This window comes from Mobula birostris, chromosome 31 (genome assembly GCF_030028105.1).
Source record: "Mobula birostris isolate sMobBir1 chromosome 31, sMobBir1.hap1, whole genome shotgun sequence".
NCBI lineage: Eukaryota > Metazoa > Chordata > Chondrichthyes > Myliobatiformes > Myliobatidae > Mobula > Mobula birostris.
In genome coordinates, this window is record NC_092400.1 from 31,634,850 (window position 1) to 31,651,838 (window position 16,989).

The window sequence follows — 16,989 nt, forward strand, 5'->3', positions numbered from 1 at the left end:
ATAATATGTTAACCTTGATACCAAGGAAACAGTATGCTATGGAGATGTGATACTGCAAATGCTGAAAACCTGGAGCAAGGCACACAAAATACTAGAGGAACTCATCCGGTCAAGCAGCACCTACAGAGGGAAATGAATTGTCACGAAGTCATTCTGACTATCCCTAATATGACTATGCTTCTCCTAATGCTTGTAATTCCTGTCACTAAGAATCCTCTCCAATTGTTTATCCTCCACTGACATAAGACTCAATGGTTATCCCTACTTCCTTTCTTTAACAACAGAACATTTGCCATCTCTAGTCCTCTGGTACCATTCCTGTGGCCAGGGAGGATGCAAAGAACATCGCTCACTTCCGGTAATCACCTGGGGTATATCTGTCTGGCCCTGGGGACTGCCTATCCTAGAGTTGTTCAGGAACTCTGCTACTTCTTCTTAACCTTCAACATGCTCCGGCTCATTAGCCTCTTCTTCACTGACTTCACATTCATCAAATTCCCTCTCCCTGGTGAGCACTGAAACAAACAATTCATTAAGGACCGCTCAGTGAGCTGCACCACCTGTTTAACACTACCCTAATCACAGCACAGTTTACAATGACCAATTAACCTACTAATTGGTACATCTTTGGGATTGTGGGAGGAAACCAATGCACTCATGGGAAGAATGTTCAAACTCCATTACAGACAATGCAGGAACTGGAATCTAAACTCTGGAACACCCCGAGCTGCAGCACTACACTACCATGGCATCTTTCTCAAGTTGTTCTTGTACTTGTCTCAACCACTTCCTCTGGCAGCTGATTCCACATATTCCACCCTTTCTGTTAAAGCATTGCCCCTCAATTTCTGCTCAAGTCTTTCCCTTCTAACCTTAAACCTGTGCTCTCTAGTTCTGGGGGGTGATCTTGGAAAGGTTGAGTGTATTCACCCTATCTATGTCCTTCATGATTTTATACACCTCTATAAGATCACCTCTCAGTCTACTGTGCTCTAAGGAATAGAGTCCTAACTGTCCAGCCTCTCCCTATAACTCAGTCCCTCAAGTACTAGGAACATCCTTGTAACTCTTTTCTGGGTATTTTTCCCAGTGTAATTACATCTCTCCTATAGTGGAGTGACCAGAACGGAAAACAGTACTTCATCTGCAGCCTGTCCTCCTGTTCCATGATCTCCCAACTTTTTTGCTCAATGTCCTAGATGAAGTTTTGTAGCACTTTATCAACAATTGTTGATTTATAATTTCTGAATGAATACTTCTCATTAATTGATGCAAAGCTATTGGTATAATTGAGTATTTGTACCTAATTTGTGTTTGAAGTGGAGGTTTTCTTTGCTTTTATTCTTGTCATCTATGTTATATGCTTCAGATGGATCCATTTCAACCAGTGATGTTATTAACCAACTTCTGCATCATGTGGGAGCAATGTGCATTCATCAGCTTAATTTATTGACTGCCAGTGCTAATTTACCAATATCAAACTTCCTGGGTAAACAACATCCAATTGAAGCACAACATCTCAGCAGTATCTGTGACATCATGGAGAAGGCCATGGCCAACAGGGACACTTGCATTATCCGATGTATTCTTGTTGTTTTTCAGGTATTTGTATTTTGGCTTTCTTTGTTTAAATGCAATATTTTTAGCATTGATTAAAAATTTTCAGTTAAAAGAATTGCTTTCAAGTGTGAAACTTGGAATGTTCAAAGTTCAAGGTAAATTTATTATCAAAGTACATATGTCACCATATACAACCCTGAGATTCACCTTGTGAGCATACTCAATAGATCCATAATACAATAATAATCATAAGAGTTGATGAAAGACTGCACCAACTTGGGCATTCAACCAGTGTGTAAAAGACATCAGATTGTGCAAATATAAAAGGAAAAAAAAAATAAATGAGCGATAAATATCGAGAACGTGAGATTGAAGAATACTTGAAATTGTGTTCTTAGGTTGTGGGGACATTTCAATGATGGGGCAAGTGAAGTTGAGTGAAATTATCCTCTTTGGTTCAAGAGCCTGATGGTTGAAAGATAATAATTATTCCTGAAGCTGGCAGTGTGAGTCTTGAGGCTCCTGTACCACCTTCCTGAGATTTGTATCAAGTGGATTTGAGAAATGACATACTTTGCACTTTTTTGACCTAGAGCAGGGTCAATATTCAGCAGTTAAGAAGTAGACTTAAACTGCCTTTCCATTAGTCATGCAATACATGTTTTTGATTGTGTGGTTCCGATCAAAGCTAGTCAGAATTAAATTCAAATTTCAAAGTAAATTTATTATGAAAGTATTCATTGTCAGCAAAAGAGCTCATTATCAACTACGGGAGGAAGAAGCTGAAGGTCCTTGAGCCAGTCCTCATTAGGGAATGGAAGTGGAGAGGGTCAATAGCTTTAAATTCCTTGGCATCAACGTATTGGTGGATTTGTCCTTGAAACCAGCACAAGTGTCATCCCAAAGGAGGCACAATAGCACTTGTACTTTCATAGATGCTCTTGTAGATTTGACTTTTTGTCACCAGCAACTTTGACAAACTTGTATAGATACACAGTGGAGAGCATCCCTACTGGTTGCATCATGGCCTGATATGGAAACACCAATGCACAGTAACAGAAAAAGCCTACAGAAGTTGGTGGATACAGCCCAGACCATCACAGGCACAGTCCTCTCCACCTTGAGAACATTTAAATGGAGTGTTGCCAGCAGAAGCCTTAGATCCCACACCTTCAGGTTCAGGAATGGTTATTATTCTACACCTATGAGGCTCCCAAACCAGTGTGGATAGTATCATTCACCACTACTCTGTACCGATTCTTTGACATACAGACTGACTTTCAGTGACTCTTTACAACTCATTTTTCAGTGTTTTTATTTTCATGTTTGTCTTACTTTGCACATTGGTGTTTGTCAGACTGTTTATGTATAGCTTTTCATAAAACTATATTTCTTGATTTCCCATAAGTGCCTGCAAAACAATGAATCTCAAGGTCGTATATGGTAGTATTCTGTTTTTTCAGGAATTGAGTCTAAAGTTTGTGAGATGTCCTTATTTTATTTGTACCCTACTTGATCAAAATATTGCCCAAATTGGAATGGCTTTAATCCTTTACTTAACTCGGCATCCAGAATATAATAATGCCTTTCAAATGCAGAAATAAGTCCAATGCTGGAAGGATTCCCAAGCCTGCTGTTCCTAGTTGGTTCTTTTGACCAGCAGTTTTCCTTAAAACCAAACTTGTTTTTCCCTCACCACATTGCTCAACCTTGTGCTGCCACCTCTCCCGGAAGCCTTTCTACTCCTGACTGGCTTTGAGCGTCAGAGCATAATACTGCTTTAAAATTCCTTGCTACATTATGATGTCCCAATAAATGAAAATAGGAAATACTGGAAGTATGGAATAGGTCAAACAGCATATGTTGGGAGCTCACAAATTAATATTTTAAGGAATGATATTTAATGATACTTGGATAGATATTTAATAGTTCTGATATTGATGCACCAAACAAATAATCCGATCTGGATGCATCACAACTTTGTATGGCAACTGTTTTGCCCACGGCCACGAGAATTGGCAGATATTGTGGACACAGCTCTGTACCTTATGGGGAGAAAAACCTCCCATCTGTGGACTCTGTACTTTGTGCTCTCAGTAAAGTAGCCAGCATAATCAAAGACTCCAGCCAACACAGATATTTTCTCTTCTTCCCTTTCCCATCGGGCAGAAGATACGAAAGCCTAAAAGCACATACCACCAGGCTCAAGGGCAGCTTCTACCATCGGTAGGAAGTACAGTAGCCTTGGCTCCCACACTACAAGTTTCAGGTGTTCAAAGACTATTAAAGGTCCCCCAGTATGATAAGATGGATTCTTAACCTCAAAATCTACCTCTTTATGCCTTTGCGCCTTACCATCTACCTATACTGCATTTTCTCTGTAGCTGTTAGACTTCAATCTACTTGTTTTTTGTTTTTACCCTGTACTACTTCATTGTACTGTGCAATGAATAGTATCCCAGTCATAGCTTTTCACTGTTCCTCTGTACATGGGACAGTAATAAACCAATTACTGCCCCGATGCAAGCTATTTTTTTGCCCCCCATAACTTCTAGTCATCCTGTGTAAGTATTTCTAGTAAATTTTTTTCTTAAGTTCTCCAGCATTTTTCACTATATTGCTTGAGGGTTTATCAAAGAGGAATAGTACAGTTTCTTGGGTTGTAATACTAAGTTTTCTTTCAACTGTATTTCAAACAATTTGAAAGGATTTGTCATGTGGCAGATTAGGAACAAATAGGCAAACATGATTTATAATGGTGCTTCATGTTTTTTGTTTATAGGTAATATTCAAATTTTTCTTCAACCCGCAAACAGAGAGAAACCGTGAGATTGTACATCGATCTGAGTTACTGCTCTGGCAACTTTTAAAGACGCCGGTTGATGAAATTGGCGAAGAGATTCAGAGGGAAGTTTGCCTTGCTATTAGGTAAGTGAATACTTCATGATATCTACTCACAATATTTTATGATTTGGGTCTCTTTGATGTTAAATATGATTTATGAGAGATTTGAATCATTTTAGAAATCTGCTTGATTAATGGTATTGAAATCTTGAGATCCAAAGGTGGTGGTGTTGGTCATGCCAAGATGAAGCAGTCTGAATCTCATTATGAAGGAGACACGTAGATCAGGATAGATCATTTCAACAAACGGAATGAATGACAGACTTGGAAAGCCTCTGTAAGATTATCCAAGGAATAATTTTTAAACCCAATTGAAAATTGCTTTGCATGATGAGGGTTCAGGGCATTACTTATAAAATTACTTATTGGCGCTATTTTAATGGAAGGTGCAGAGAAGAATAGAAAGAAAATGGTATCGTTATCTCCTGTGTTGAGAAGGAAGAACTAGTACTGCTTTCCAAAATGTTGTTCAGTACTTCGAAAGTGCAGCAGGAAGATGATAAATTCATCCACCCTTGGTATCCCCTTCATGAGAGCTACTGACATTGTTAATATAGTCTGCACAAAGGGTGTGAGACTCTGGAGATCTGCCAGTTTTCATAGTGCATTAGGTAATTTGAAAATGTCCATGACATGACATACTGCGGGGTTGTATACTTGGAGCATGACTGAATGTGAAACATTGTCTTCACATTTGAAAAAAACTTCATTAGGTGAGCAGCTTAGACTTACTCATAATGTCTTATAGATAAACCAAAAGTATATATTTAAAAATATGTGAATTACTGTATATGTTTCTATTGTTTTCTTGCTGATCCCAGTGGGGAAAAAGTTATCTCACAAATATCATTTCCTTGTGTGCTTTTGGGATTCTAGTATTTAATCCAACTATCGACAATAATCTGAATGTTATTTTATTAGGAAAATTTTACTCTAACTGATATTTGACATCAATTTTTTACTGAGCAGAAAATCGTAAGATAATGATGTTAATGGGATGCCTGTGACGACTTGCAGTAGCTTTTTCTTTGCAGACTGTTATTCGGCAAAGTATCTTTGGCAATTTATTTCCATGCTAAAAGTACATTAATAATTGTTGTGGCAAAGGGCATGTTAAAATGGTTCCTGAAACAATTTAGATGATCCTTTACGGTCCTTCCAATTGCTGTTTAATATTTGTATTATCATTAGATATAGTTAATCTTTTAAATTATATTATAAAATAGTGTTCTGTTCTATCACTTACTCAGGATGGTGGCTGATCCAAGAGACAAAATAATGAATTTAATTTTACAAGAACATAATGATTTTTGAAACCAGTGCTGCTGTAACAAATTCACTTCAGTCACCAGACTTTTGAGACCAAGAAAAGAAGAGTTCAGGACCAGTCTGTTCCTGATAGATGGATATTGTGTATCAGGTCAGAAAAGACAGAGTCATATGGAGAAGGACATTGAGATCAGGGAGGGAACAGTGATATTCTGAAGCATATCAACTTTGTGAAGGAGGAGGTGTCTGAAGTCGGAAATGCATGAAGGCTGGTAATTCCTGGAGCCTGACCATTTGTCTTGTTGAGTATTTTGGGAAGCAAGAGAAGAGATTTCTGAGTCCCTGGTAGAGATTTTTGTTATTTTGTCAGGCACATGTGAGGTAGTGGAAAACTGGAGGATAGCTAATAATGCTTTGCCTTTTATTTTAGTAAGTGCAGCAGGGATAAGCCAGGAAATGATAGGTCAGTGAGTCTTGCATTAGTGGAAAAGTTATTAGAAGGGATTCTGAGAGACAGGATTCTTTGGATTTAGAAAGGCAAGGACTGATTGGGGATAGTCAACATGGCTTTGTGTGTGGAAAATTATGTCTCACAAATTAAATTTTTTTTGTGCTGTAGTTTTTCTGTGGTTTCTATTCAGTGGGACTAGACAGAAAATGGTTCGGCACAGCCAAGAAGGGCCAAAAGGCCTGTTTCTGTGCTGTAGTTTTTCTATGGTTTCTATTCAGTGGGACGAGGCAGAAAATGATTCGGCATAGCCAAGAAGGGCCAAAAGACCTGTTTCTGTGCTGTAGTTTTTCTATGGTTTCTATTCAGTGGGACTAGGCAGAAAATAGTTTGGCACAGCCAAGAAGGGCCAAAAGGCCTGTTTCTGTGCTGTAGTTTTTCTATGGTTTCTAGGTGGCTAAGAGGATTGGCAAGGTAGAGTGGAAGGCATTGTCTATGTGGAGTTTAGCAAGACCTTCGTGTAGTTTAGATCCACCTTTCCCTGTGGAACCAAATCCAACTTGATAGATAGATTCGAACATGTTTATAAATTGTAGATTTTATAGTAAGAACTTCCTAAAAAGAAGACTTGTATTTAGAATGCTTTTCATTACCATGTGCCCCAAACCTCTCCACCTTTGGTGAAGCATTTATGAAGTGTTCAGCTTGTTGCAATGCAAGAGGTGCTGATGCCAATTTAAAATGATAATCGGTGATGCATATTATTTTATTGACATTTGTTATGGGATAAATAGTAGCCAGATCAGGGAGCGTTTTGCTCCTCTGAAGTAGTGCTGTAGGAGCATTCGTGTCCATCTGCTTGGACAAGTGCTTTCATCTGCAAGACAAGGCCTCTGATAACACTGTACTCAATATTGCACTGGAAATTTAGGCTTTCTTTTGTGGTCACATCTCTGGCAAGTGATCTGAATCCATCATAAGCGAAAGGCTATTGCTGAGCTAAATGTAACCTTCTTACCTGCAGCTCTGGACTTCACACATTGTATCTTGGAGAGCTGGAACTGAATAATCTTCTGAAACTTGTACTAGCTGAGGGTGAGTACATTTCTGGTGAAGCACTTATCAATTGCTTATAGGATATAATAGAAAGTAAGGTCCCAACATTTCTTACAGTTTTTCTAAGCTTACACATTTTCATTTTCCCGTCTCTACTGCTTAGCTGCTAGAGCAGCTCAGGAAGACTAATAACCTCTGTTAACTGTAATCATGACCTTGATTCATTTGGTTGTTTTCTTTCCCTGAGCTTATTAATATTGATTTTTCAGTAATAACTTATTGATTTTTGGGGGTCAGAATTTGAATGGAAATGCTGTGGAATTGCTGGTATTTTGTAGAATACCAGCAAGGTCAGTGTTCCTGCACTAACACAGCAGTGAACCCTGAACTTGATGGAGTACCTGACCATTTACACTGAGAAATCTGCTTGCAGAACATGTTAAGCCCAAGCTCAGGTTCTGTAAAAACAGTTCCAGTAATGACCACAAAAAAAGAGTCAGGAACTGTTGACAATTAGCTTCCATGTCTCAGACACCCCACCCACACCCAGCCCCCACCCAGCTAACAGCACACACTTGATTTCCATAACTATGTATTTCAATGCTTTCAAGTACAGAATAAGGTGAAACCATTCCATAGTGGCAGCTGCATCTGACCCCCTCACTCCCATACATCCACTGTTGTCCCCTGACAACTTATGCTGTGGGACTACATATACTATTGCATCTGACCTCTCAACTTAACATCAATCACAGCTAAGATCGAGCCAAGTCCCATAATAGTGTCACTGACCTTCATTAAAGAGATAAGTGAAGATAAGTATTCCCCACATACACACACGACACAGTATTTTAATTGTGCTTAAGTGCATTTACAGTACATTTAATGCATTTTTTCAACTATTCTAAGTAATCATCAAAATAACTTGGAAGCAGTCAGTAGCATGCACCATAGGGTTATGGGGCTAGCTTGTCTGGTGAATTGGGGAGTGGGATGTGGTGTGTCAGTTTGAAGTACAAAGCACCAACTCTTTCTGCACAGATGCCTCCTGAGGAATTGATTCCTTCGATTATTTTCTAATTGCAATTTAGACATTCCCCATCTACAGTAATTGATTTCCTTATTTATTTTATTTCTCTCCCTCTCTCTTGCTCTTTCTCTCTCTCTCGCTCTCCTAGGCTATGTATTGCATTGAACTGCTGCTGCTAAGTTAACAAATTTCACATCACATGCCAGTGATAATAAACCTGATCCTGATGTGCAGTGGAGGGTATACTGACTGATTGCAACATGGCCTGCTATGGAAACACTCATGCCCTTGAATGGAAAACCCTATAAAATAGTGGATACAACTCAGTCCATCATAGTTAAAGCCCTCCCCACCATATAGCACACCTACACGGAGCACTGTCACAGGAAAGGAGCATCAATCATCAAGGCCCCCCAACACCCAGGCCATGCTCTCTTCCCAGGAAGAAAGTACAGGAGCCACACCAACAGTTTTAGGAATCGCTATTACCCTGCAATGTCAACCAGAGGTGATAACTTCACTCAGCTTCATTCAGCCCATCACTGAACTGTCCCACAACCTATGAACTCACTGTCAAGGACTCTGCAACTCATTTTCTAGATATTTATTGCTTATTTATTTATTATTATTATTTTATTTTTATTTATCATTTGTACGTGTAGTTTGCTGTCTTTACACGTTGGTTGCTGTCCATCCTTTTGAGAGCAGCCCTTCATTGATTCTGTTGATTCTTGTATTGTGAATGCCCGCAAGAAAATGAATCTCATGGCTGCATATGGTGACGTAAATGTACTTTAGTATACATTTTCTTTGAACTTTGACTTTCCATCCACCAGTCATCTCTGGCTTCTGTCTCAACACTCCCCTTTTTCTTATACTGGCTATCTCTGCTTTTCATTCAGTTCTGATGCAGAGTTTCAATTCTGAACATCAACAATTTTTGCACGCCCCTCCCCCAACAACACACAGTTGTTACTCAACCTGCTAGTTTCTTCCAGTAGGTTACTAGTTGCCCCAAACTGTCTAGCCTCTCTAAAGACAACATTTTCCACCAAGGATTACCTTGGTGAATTTTCTTTGGACTATATTCAGTACTGATACAGGTAACTCTTGTGTGGCAGGCATTTAGAGAATGGATATTTACCCATACAAAATTCACAAATTGCTGCTCAGACATTTGAGAAATGCAATAAAATTCACTCTTACAGAATTTATATGAGGAACGGTAAATAACTACAAGCACATTATCTAATTTACTTTATTGATGCATGAGCGGATTGTTTAGCTTCGAGTTGGGGTTGTTTTCTATGGAGACAACCACCCCATTCCATTACAACACAGGATTGCTAGTATTTTCTGTTCTTGATAAAAGAATCAGTATTCTAGGTACGGCCTCATCAATGTCCTTTGCAGTAAAGACCAAAAAACTTTTTGCCTCCTTAACTTCTTGTTGACCCTACCTGCTAAGTCTTGGTGATTCCTGTTACTGAAGTGGATGACCTCACACTTCCCTACATTAAACTCCAATCAATCAATCTCTGTAGTCTGTTTCCCCCACAAGTCCTCATCATGCATCCTGAAACACTTCGAAACCTTGCATTTCATTCTCTCTCAAAGTCATTAATGCAAGCAACTGAGGACCAAGGACTGATACCTTGAGATACTTCACTATCTACGTCCTTCCAGCCTGTTAAGGACCTAATTATTCTAACCCTCTTAACGTGAGAAAGTCTGCAGATGCTGGAAATCCAAAATGGTTGAGGAACTCAGCAGGTCAGGCAGCATCAATGGAAATGTGTGAACTGTCCATGTTTTGACCTGAAGCCCATCTTCTGTTTTCTTTGTGAGGACTATTGTTCAATCCATGCTAACACACTTCCTCCAAGACTTTGCACTCTTAATTTATGTAGAAAATTCTATCACTTTAATAATAAGAACTTGAAAAGATGTTGTTAGTGAAAGGAATGGGAAGATATTTTTCCTGAAGCATATCATGAAATAGAAGAAATGGAAGATACCATTTTAAAAAGTTCATTGACTTTTCTGGCCTCGGATAAGTTTTGAAGTTTTTTTATGAGAGCTTGGTTTAAAAATTCTTGTGACTGGAACTGGTAGAAACTGGTAGTAACAATTATGTGTTTTTATTTATTTGAAATAGTTGATCTCGGTTAATTGTTGCAGGAGAGAGAAACAGTGGCCTTTGTCAATTGCGAGACATTATCCTGATTAATCTAGCTGAGCAGCTCCAGAACAACCGATTTGGAAGCGAGGATGATGATCATTACAGGTATGCCATTTCATTTGTTGTGCAGATTCGAAAGGTTTTGCTGTGCCAGTGCTTCAGCACTTTTTTGTCATCTTCTAGGCGTTCAGCATGTTCTTGTCATCCTCTAGAAGCGAGAGCAAGAAAGTAGGTTTCCTCTGGCTTGCAAGTAGGTAAAAACTGAATCTTAGCATTCAGCAGAAAGGAATGAATATCAAGGCAAACTCGAGGAATCAGATGGTCTACACCTGATCCTAAATGTTTTTTTTTGTAATGCCAATAACATTCCGAGAATTTCATGCTCCAACTGTGCTACACTATTGAGTTTCACAGTCATGATAACTATTTACGGGAGGGACAAGATTGCAAATTTAAAAGAAATATTGAATTAAATTAACTAGTTAAAACTTATTAAGTAATCTTGTTTAATGAGGTCTGTCATTTTAAAAAATAGCAGGAGTAGGCTATTTGGCATTAAATAAATTAGTTATAAGAGGTAGATGTAAGTCTGTATCATTTGGTCCTTTGAGCCTGCTCAGTAATTCATTAAAATTATGACTGATCTTCTACCTGTACCATTTTTCAGCATTATCCCCATATCCTTTGATTCCCCAAATATCTAGAAATTTGTTAAACTCTCATCTTGAATGAAAACAATTACTGAGCTTCCACAACCTCGGGTAGAGAATTTCAAAGTTTGCTTCTCTGAAAGAAAAAATTTCAGGACACTTGCTTAATCATTGTAGAATATTTCGCCACATTTCTATTATCCAGCTTGTAAATGATGCAAAGACTGATGAAATGGGAGACAAATGTTTAGCAGAAGGATACCCTAGAAAATTCTCCTCATCCCAATCTGAAACGACTCACCTTTAATCCTGCATTGTGCCCCGCCCCCGTGCTAGAATTTTCTGTCAGTGGAAACATCCTCCTTGCATTCAGACTGTCAACCCCTTTTAAGAGTTATTATTTTTGATGAAATCTCCTTGCATTCTTCTAAACTCCAGTTTCCTCTGGCATCCCAAAACTGTGCTAGTAGGCTTATTGGCACTTGAAATTGCCTCAGGTGAAGACAAATATCAAAAGAATCAAAAGGAAATTAACAGGCACTTGAGGGTTACAGGGAAATGTGTTGTTATAAATAAGTGAACATTGACTCAGCAATAGAAGTGGCATGCAGTGTTGAGGGTAGAGGCTTATTTTTTTTCTTGTGAAAGGTGGTGCGCTTTTGGCATAAATGTTAATTGCCACTTATAAGCCATGCCTAAGTATGGTCCAAGTCTTCCTTTATGCAGGCATGGGATGAAGAATTGCAATTGAAATCTAATATTGTGTCATTAACAGTGAACATTCCAACTTTTGACCTAATGATGTAAGGAAATTCACTGATGACTGAAGGCACTGTGAAAGATTCATTCATTAAAATGTCTCAAAATGTTAAAATACCACTGAAATCAATTTTGAGTGGAAATTGGGAGAGGTTTTGTATGTTTGATCAAAAGATTTGCAGGTTGCACTTCCATATCCCTGTTACTAAATTTATGTTGCATTGTCTTTTCTCTTTTCTGGTTCCCACTTTCTCAGGCTGAATGATGAATTACTTCACTATATTCTGAAGATTGTGGTACAGGACTCCTGTGTCCTTATCACAAAGTGTCAAACAGTTTCCAAAGAAGAATTCATCAGGCTGCTTGCAACAGTGCCGGTGAGTAAACAAATGTAAACATAATATCATCTCTGCTAACTGATGCTTTATCGTAGGAATTGTTTGAGGTTATGCAATATAAGGCTATTGCTTCTGTAAGATCTGTAACTTCTTCTGTAAGATCTGTAACTTCTGCTTCTGTAAGATCTGTAACTTCTGCTTCTGTAAGATCTGTAACTTCTGCTAAACTGATTACTCAATATGTTTTGAAAAGATTCTTAAAGTTCGAATGCTCTGATGTACAATTCGTCAGCAGAGCAGCTCTACAGCCTCGCTTAGCTGATTAGCTGATGTTAATTTAGAGTTGCTTTTTGATTCATTTCACAGGGTCAGGGCACCACAGGCAAGGCCAATATACATTGAGGGTGCGCTGCCACTTTGAATCACTGCTGCCTATAAGCTGAAAGCGCTACTGCAGTACTATTAAGTTGGCAGCTCCGGTGTTTAGACCCAGCAAGAAAGGACAGGCATTATGTTTACAATTTAGCAAGCTGTACAACTTGGGTGTCAACTGTCAGGAATACAGCTGCAATTGTTCTTTCTATGCAGATTTGGGACAAGGAAGCTTTGATAAGTTGTTGTAGTACCTTTGATAGATGGTCCTAATATTCTGATGAGGACTTCCAAGTGTTTAAATTACAGTATTTGACTCATCATGGAATCTGATTTGATCTGGGTGGTTTTGATCAGCAATGAATGTTGAAGTTACACCTGTGCAGCCATTGAAGAACATTTTGATACATTCCGAGTTTCCAATTAGTAGATGAGGCAGAGATTTTGGGGAAATGGAAGGTAAGTGATTAGCATTAGGATTCTCCACCTCTGACCTGTGAAATCAGATTTTGCATCAAATCAAAAACCTTTTTGGTCATTATAACTCCCAGGATTTTAGTGACATGAAACCTATAATGCTAATGCCTTTGGAGATCATTGAGAAACTGTTGGTTTTTCTTATTGCCTGTATTTGTGTGGCTTAATATTATTTGTGCTTTGAGGTCAAGCACCACCTTCCATGCAGAATTTGCAAATCACTTCTACTTTTCTCAGAATCAACAGATCTGCTGTGGAAGTAAATCACCATCAATTCCAAGGGACTGTCACAGGGAGACTTGTTTGTTGACAGAGGCATGTGCAATTACTAAGTTCGAAATGTTCAATAATTGAAATATTAGAATTTCTGAAGGAACTTTGAACTGAATCATTAACAGTGTTTTTCTTCCTATTGATATGGCCTGACCTGAGTATTCCCAGCATTTTCTATTTTTTCTTTACATTTCCAGCATCTGCAGCTTTTTAAAAAAAAAATTTCTTGTTTTTCTTTTTTTATCGGCGTGTGCGTGTGCGATGTTGGCAGGACGATGTCTTTTTCATGCCTTTACAAGGTGCAGAAAGGGAGGGAGAGACTGTGTGGTGCGCCACTCCTCACACAGACATTTCGCAGTATTTTTCCCTTTATTTTACGAGTTCGACTTGTGATCTTGACACTCAACCCGGCACGATGGAAAGCGTATTCGGGAGCGGACCCGGCTGGGTTCGAACCCGGGAACCTCCGTTCCAGGGTCCGGTGCTGATGTCATCGTGCCACCAGCCGACCCTTTTAAAAATTCTCTATTCCAAAGAGGTCTGGATATCAGTTTGAACCTGCGTTGCTGGAGCTATGGGACAGCAGCTCCACCAGCTACACCACTGTTCTGTGATCTGGTGTCCTCCAGGTTTCCATCAGGTTAGTTACTGGTAGTTGTCCCAAGGATATCCTGGTGAGGAAGTTTTTGTCTCCCATTTTGAGTCCATTCTGTGCCTTGCTACCCTCAATGCTACATCCAAATGGATCCAAGTGCAGCAAGTTTCCTTGCCTCTGTGTAACCTGTTGCTAAAAAATTCACAAAATCGCGTCAATGTTGGGCATTATCCTTCCTGACCTTAAACCCCTATGGTCTGTTACCTCTAATGTGTATGACGCGGCAGTAAGTCAGGAATATTGGCTACTTGTTACATTTTTGAGTATGACTTAAGCTGTTGTTGTTAATCATTAGATGTTTCCTTGTTTTGTGTGGGGAAATCAAAAGGGTTAACTATGCTGGCTTGGCTTTTTCCTTACTTGAGTCTGATCGCCTTGTTAATGCCATTTGGTCAGTCTGTTTTTATACCTGTCGTGCTTAGTATTACTTTGATGTAAACAACTGAAGCAGGCAATTTAGATTTAACACCGTTGCAATGATTCTATAGGCAACCGTGTTGATGCGTGTCTGATGTTATTTCTTTCCTGACAGAACATTAATGAGGCAGATGGGCTTTATAATGATTTAGGAATTTCATGGGCATCACTACTGACACCAGAATATTAATTTGACAGCTGAAATTCTTAGCTGTCTTTTTGTGATTTGAGCTTGTCTTTTGAGTGTTAGTAAACCAATCAAATGATTTATCTGTTGTGATTATCGTCCCTTCGATAGTCTTTAGTATCATCATAGTCATGTAATACTAAAGCTCCATTTGAGGGGAATTTGTAGCAATGCATAAAAATGTAATGCAAAAGTAGGTTCCGAATTCTCTTGGTTTAGTGATGGCGATGATTGTGCAGGGTGTTCTTTAATCTGGTTACAAGAGTTGGTTGTTTGACTTTATGGCTGTGACAGTTTCAACTGCAATAGTGGTTAAACTCTCATAGGAAGAACTCATCATCAGCTTATGAAGCCCTTTTTTAATTGAAAAAAAATGATAATTCACATGATGGTATGTACTTCCAATCTCAGGTAAATTTTATGTGCCAGTCAGTCTCATTGGTTGCTTTTACAGGAATTTGGGTGAGAAAAAGCATGACACTCCGGGAAAAACTTGAAACAATTCTGTTGAGTAATTGTTTTTATATCTTTTATTTTTTGCTATGTCCAGCATTTGACATGATTATAATTAAAGTTAATGTATAATGTTTGTATTTGTTTTCTTTTGCCCCTCCCCCCACACTCTCTCACTTTTCTGCCTTACCCCAACTCTTCCTTGGCAGGTTGCATCACCTTGTCTACGTTATTTGATGGCAGTGCAGAATCATCTTCTCAGTAACACAATCCTAATCAAACCTGATGACCATGATGATAGTGACAGCTCCCTGCAAGGGGAGACATTGAAGGTACAGGTAAACAACAGGTTTCTATTTTGATTGTGTTCTCTTTGTTTAGTGTGCTTAAAGCAAAGCTTGGCAGCTGGGATTATGCTATGCTGAGTTTAAGCTTGTAATGTGCTTTGAAAAATTTTAGCATCATTGTCATGTGGACATCACATAGAGTAGAGAAGTTACAAATCCACAGAAATTGTGGCATTAGAATAATTGAGAAAGGTTCAAAGTAGAAAAGGAAGAACTTTCAATCATGCAGATCTAGCAAAAAAAGTGCAAATGTTGTTAATTGATCCAATTAACCAATCTAATCCAGTCTCAAGAACACTGATCCAATTTACTTGGGGAAATCTAAAATTAATTTTTATGCTAAAATCAAACGTATTAGGTCTCAACTGATAGCAACATTCTAGAAGTTCACAAGGAGTTTACAAGTAACAGCAACCAGATGCAGTTGGTTTCTAAATCTAATATCATAGTAATTCTTATTAATTTTTAAAAATACATTGCTTTTGCTATGTCTACCTCAAAACCAAATCTATTGCTGATCATTATCATCGTGTGCCGTGTCGTTATGACATGCACAATCATGGTCTTGACCAAGCTTGTTCTTGGCAAATTTTTCTACAGAAGTGGTTTGCCATTCCCTTCTGAGCAGTGTCTTTACAAGATGGGTAACCCCAGCCATTATCAATGCTCTTTAGAGATTATCTGCCTGGTATCAATAATAATACCAATAATAATAATTAATGATTAAATAATAATCATTTAATTTCATAGAATGTGTACTATATACAACCTGAAATTCTTACTCTCTGCAGACATCCTTGAAACAGAAGAAAACCCCTAAAGAATGAATGATAGAAAAAAGACTTGAGAACTCCAGAGCCCCCTGTCCTCCTCCATGCACAAGCAGTAGCAACCCTCCCCCGAAGTAGTTTAGGGTAAAGCATCAGCATTCCCACAACCCATCATGCAAACAACAATAAAGCCCCAAAGAGAGTTCTGTGGTCTACAGTCCATCAAAAACTAACTGTTCCCTCCAACATTTCGTTATCCCATAGGCTCTCTCTCATTAATATTACTCCTTCCACAGTGACAGGGGAGACAGCAGTTGCTATTTCATGATACAGTCAGGCTGAAGCATGCCTTTTTTATTTTGAGTTCCTCAACTTGAGAATCGTCAAATTGATTACCAAGTGCAGAGCACTCCAAGAGCCACTCCCACTGTCTTTGATGTTCTGGCTCCTGCTATGCTTCAGTACACAACACCAGCAAGAATTTGTGTCCACAGAGCCGCGCAGGCCCCGAAGTCACCCGATTTAAGGCCGAACCTGGACTTACCAAGACATGGTCGATCGGTGAGCTTCAAGAACAGGAACATGCCATTGTGCAGAACTGCAGTTTTTGAGTGCTGCTGTAGATCAATGATCTCGATAGGACTTCAGTCACCCTGAAAAGGAAAATAAAGTAATTATGATAGGAAGACTTTAACTGTTTCGCTGATGAGTTGGGAGAAGTCACCCTCTGGTGCCATCTTTAGTTCTGCTCAGTGGTTGCGCAACTAGGACTTGTGATGTGCTCCAGCTGCCCGTACGACCATCCACCAGCTGCTCCCGTGACTTCACATGGCCCTGATCTG

General features: G+C 39.0%; 1 protein-coding gene across 11 annotated transcripts in view; it reads left to right on the forward strand.

The window, feature by feature from the left end:
* LOC140190944 (probable E3 ubiquitin-protein ligase HECTD4) overlaps positions 1 to 16,989 on the forward strand; it is a 292,655-nt gene that overhangs the window by 109,932 nt on the left and 165,734 nt on the right. For 7 of the 11 annotated variants that reach the window (XM_072247927.1, XM_072247930.1, XM_072247924.1 and 4 more), the window contains 6 exons: positions 1,370 to 1,602; positions 4,343 to 4,488; positions 7,206 to 7,276; positions 10,449 to 10,554; positions 12,115 to 12,235; positions 15,240 to 15,368. In XM_072247927.1, the coding sequence (XP_072104028.1) occupies positions 1,370 to 1,602; positions 4,343 to 4,488; positions 7,206 to 7,276; positions 10,449 to 10,554; positions 12,115 to 12,235; positions 15,240 to 15,368 (806 nt within the window). The remainder of the gene's footprint in view (positions 1 to 1,369; positions 1,603 to 4,342; positions 4,489 to 7,205; positions 7,277 to 10,448; positions 10,555 to 12,114; positions 12,236 to 15,239; positions 15,369 to 16,989) is intronic. The other 4 variants (XM_072247925.1, XM_072247929.1, XM_072247926.1 and 1 more) reach the window with 1 other exon arrangement.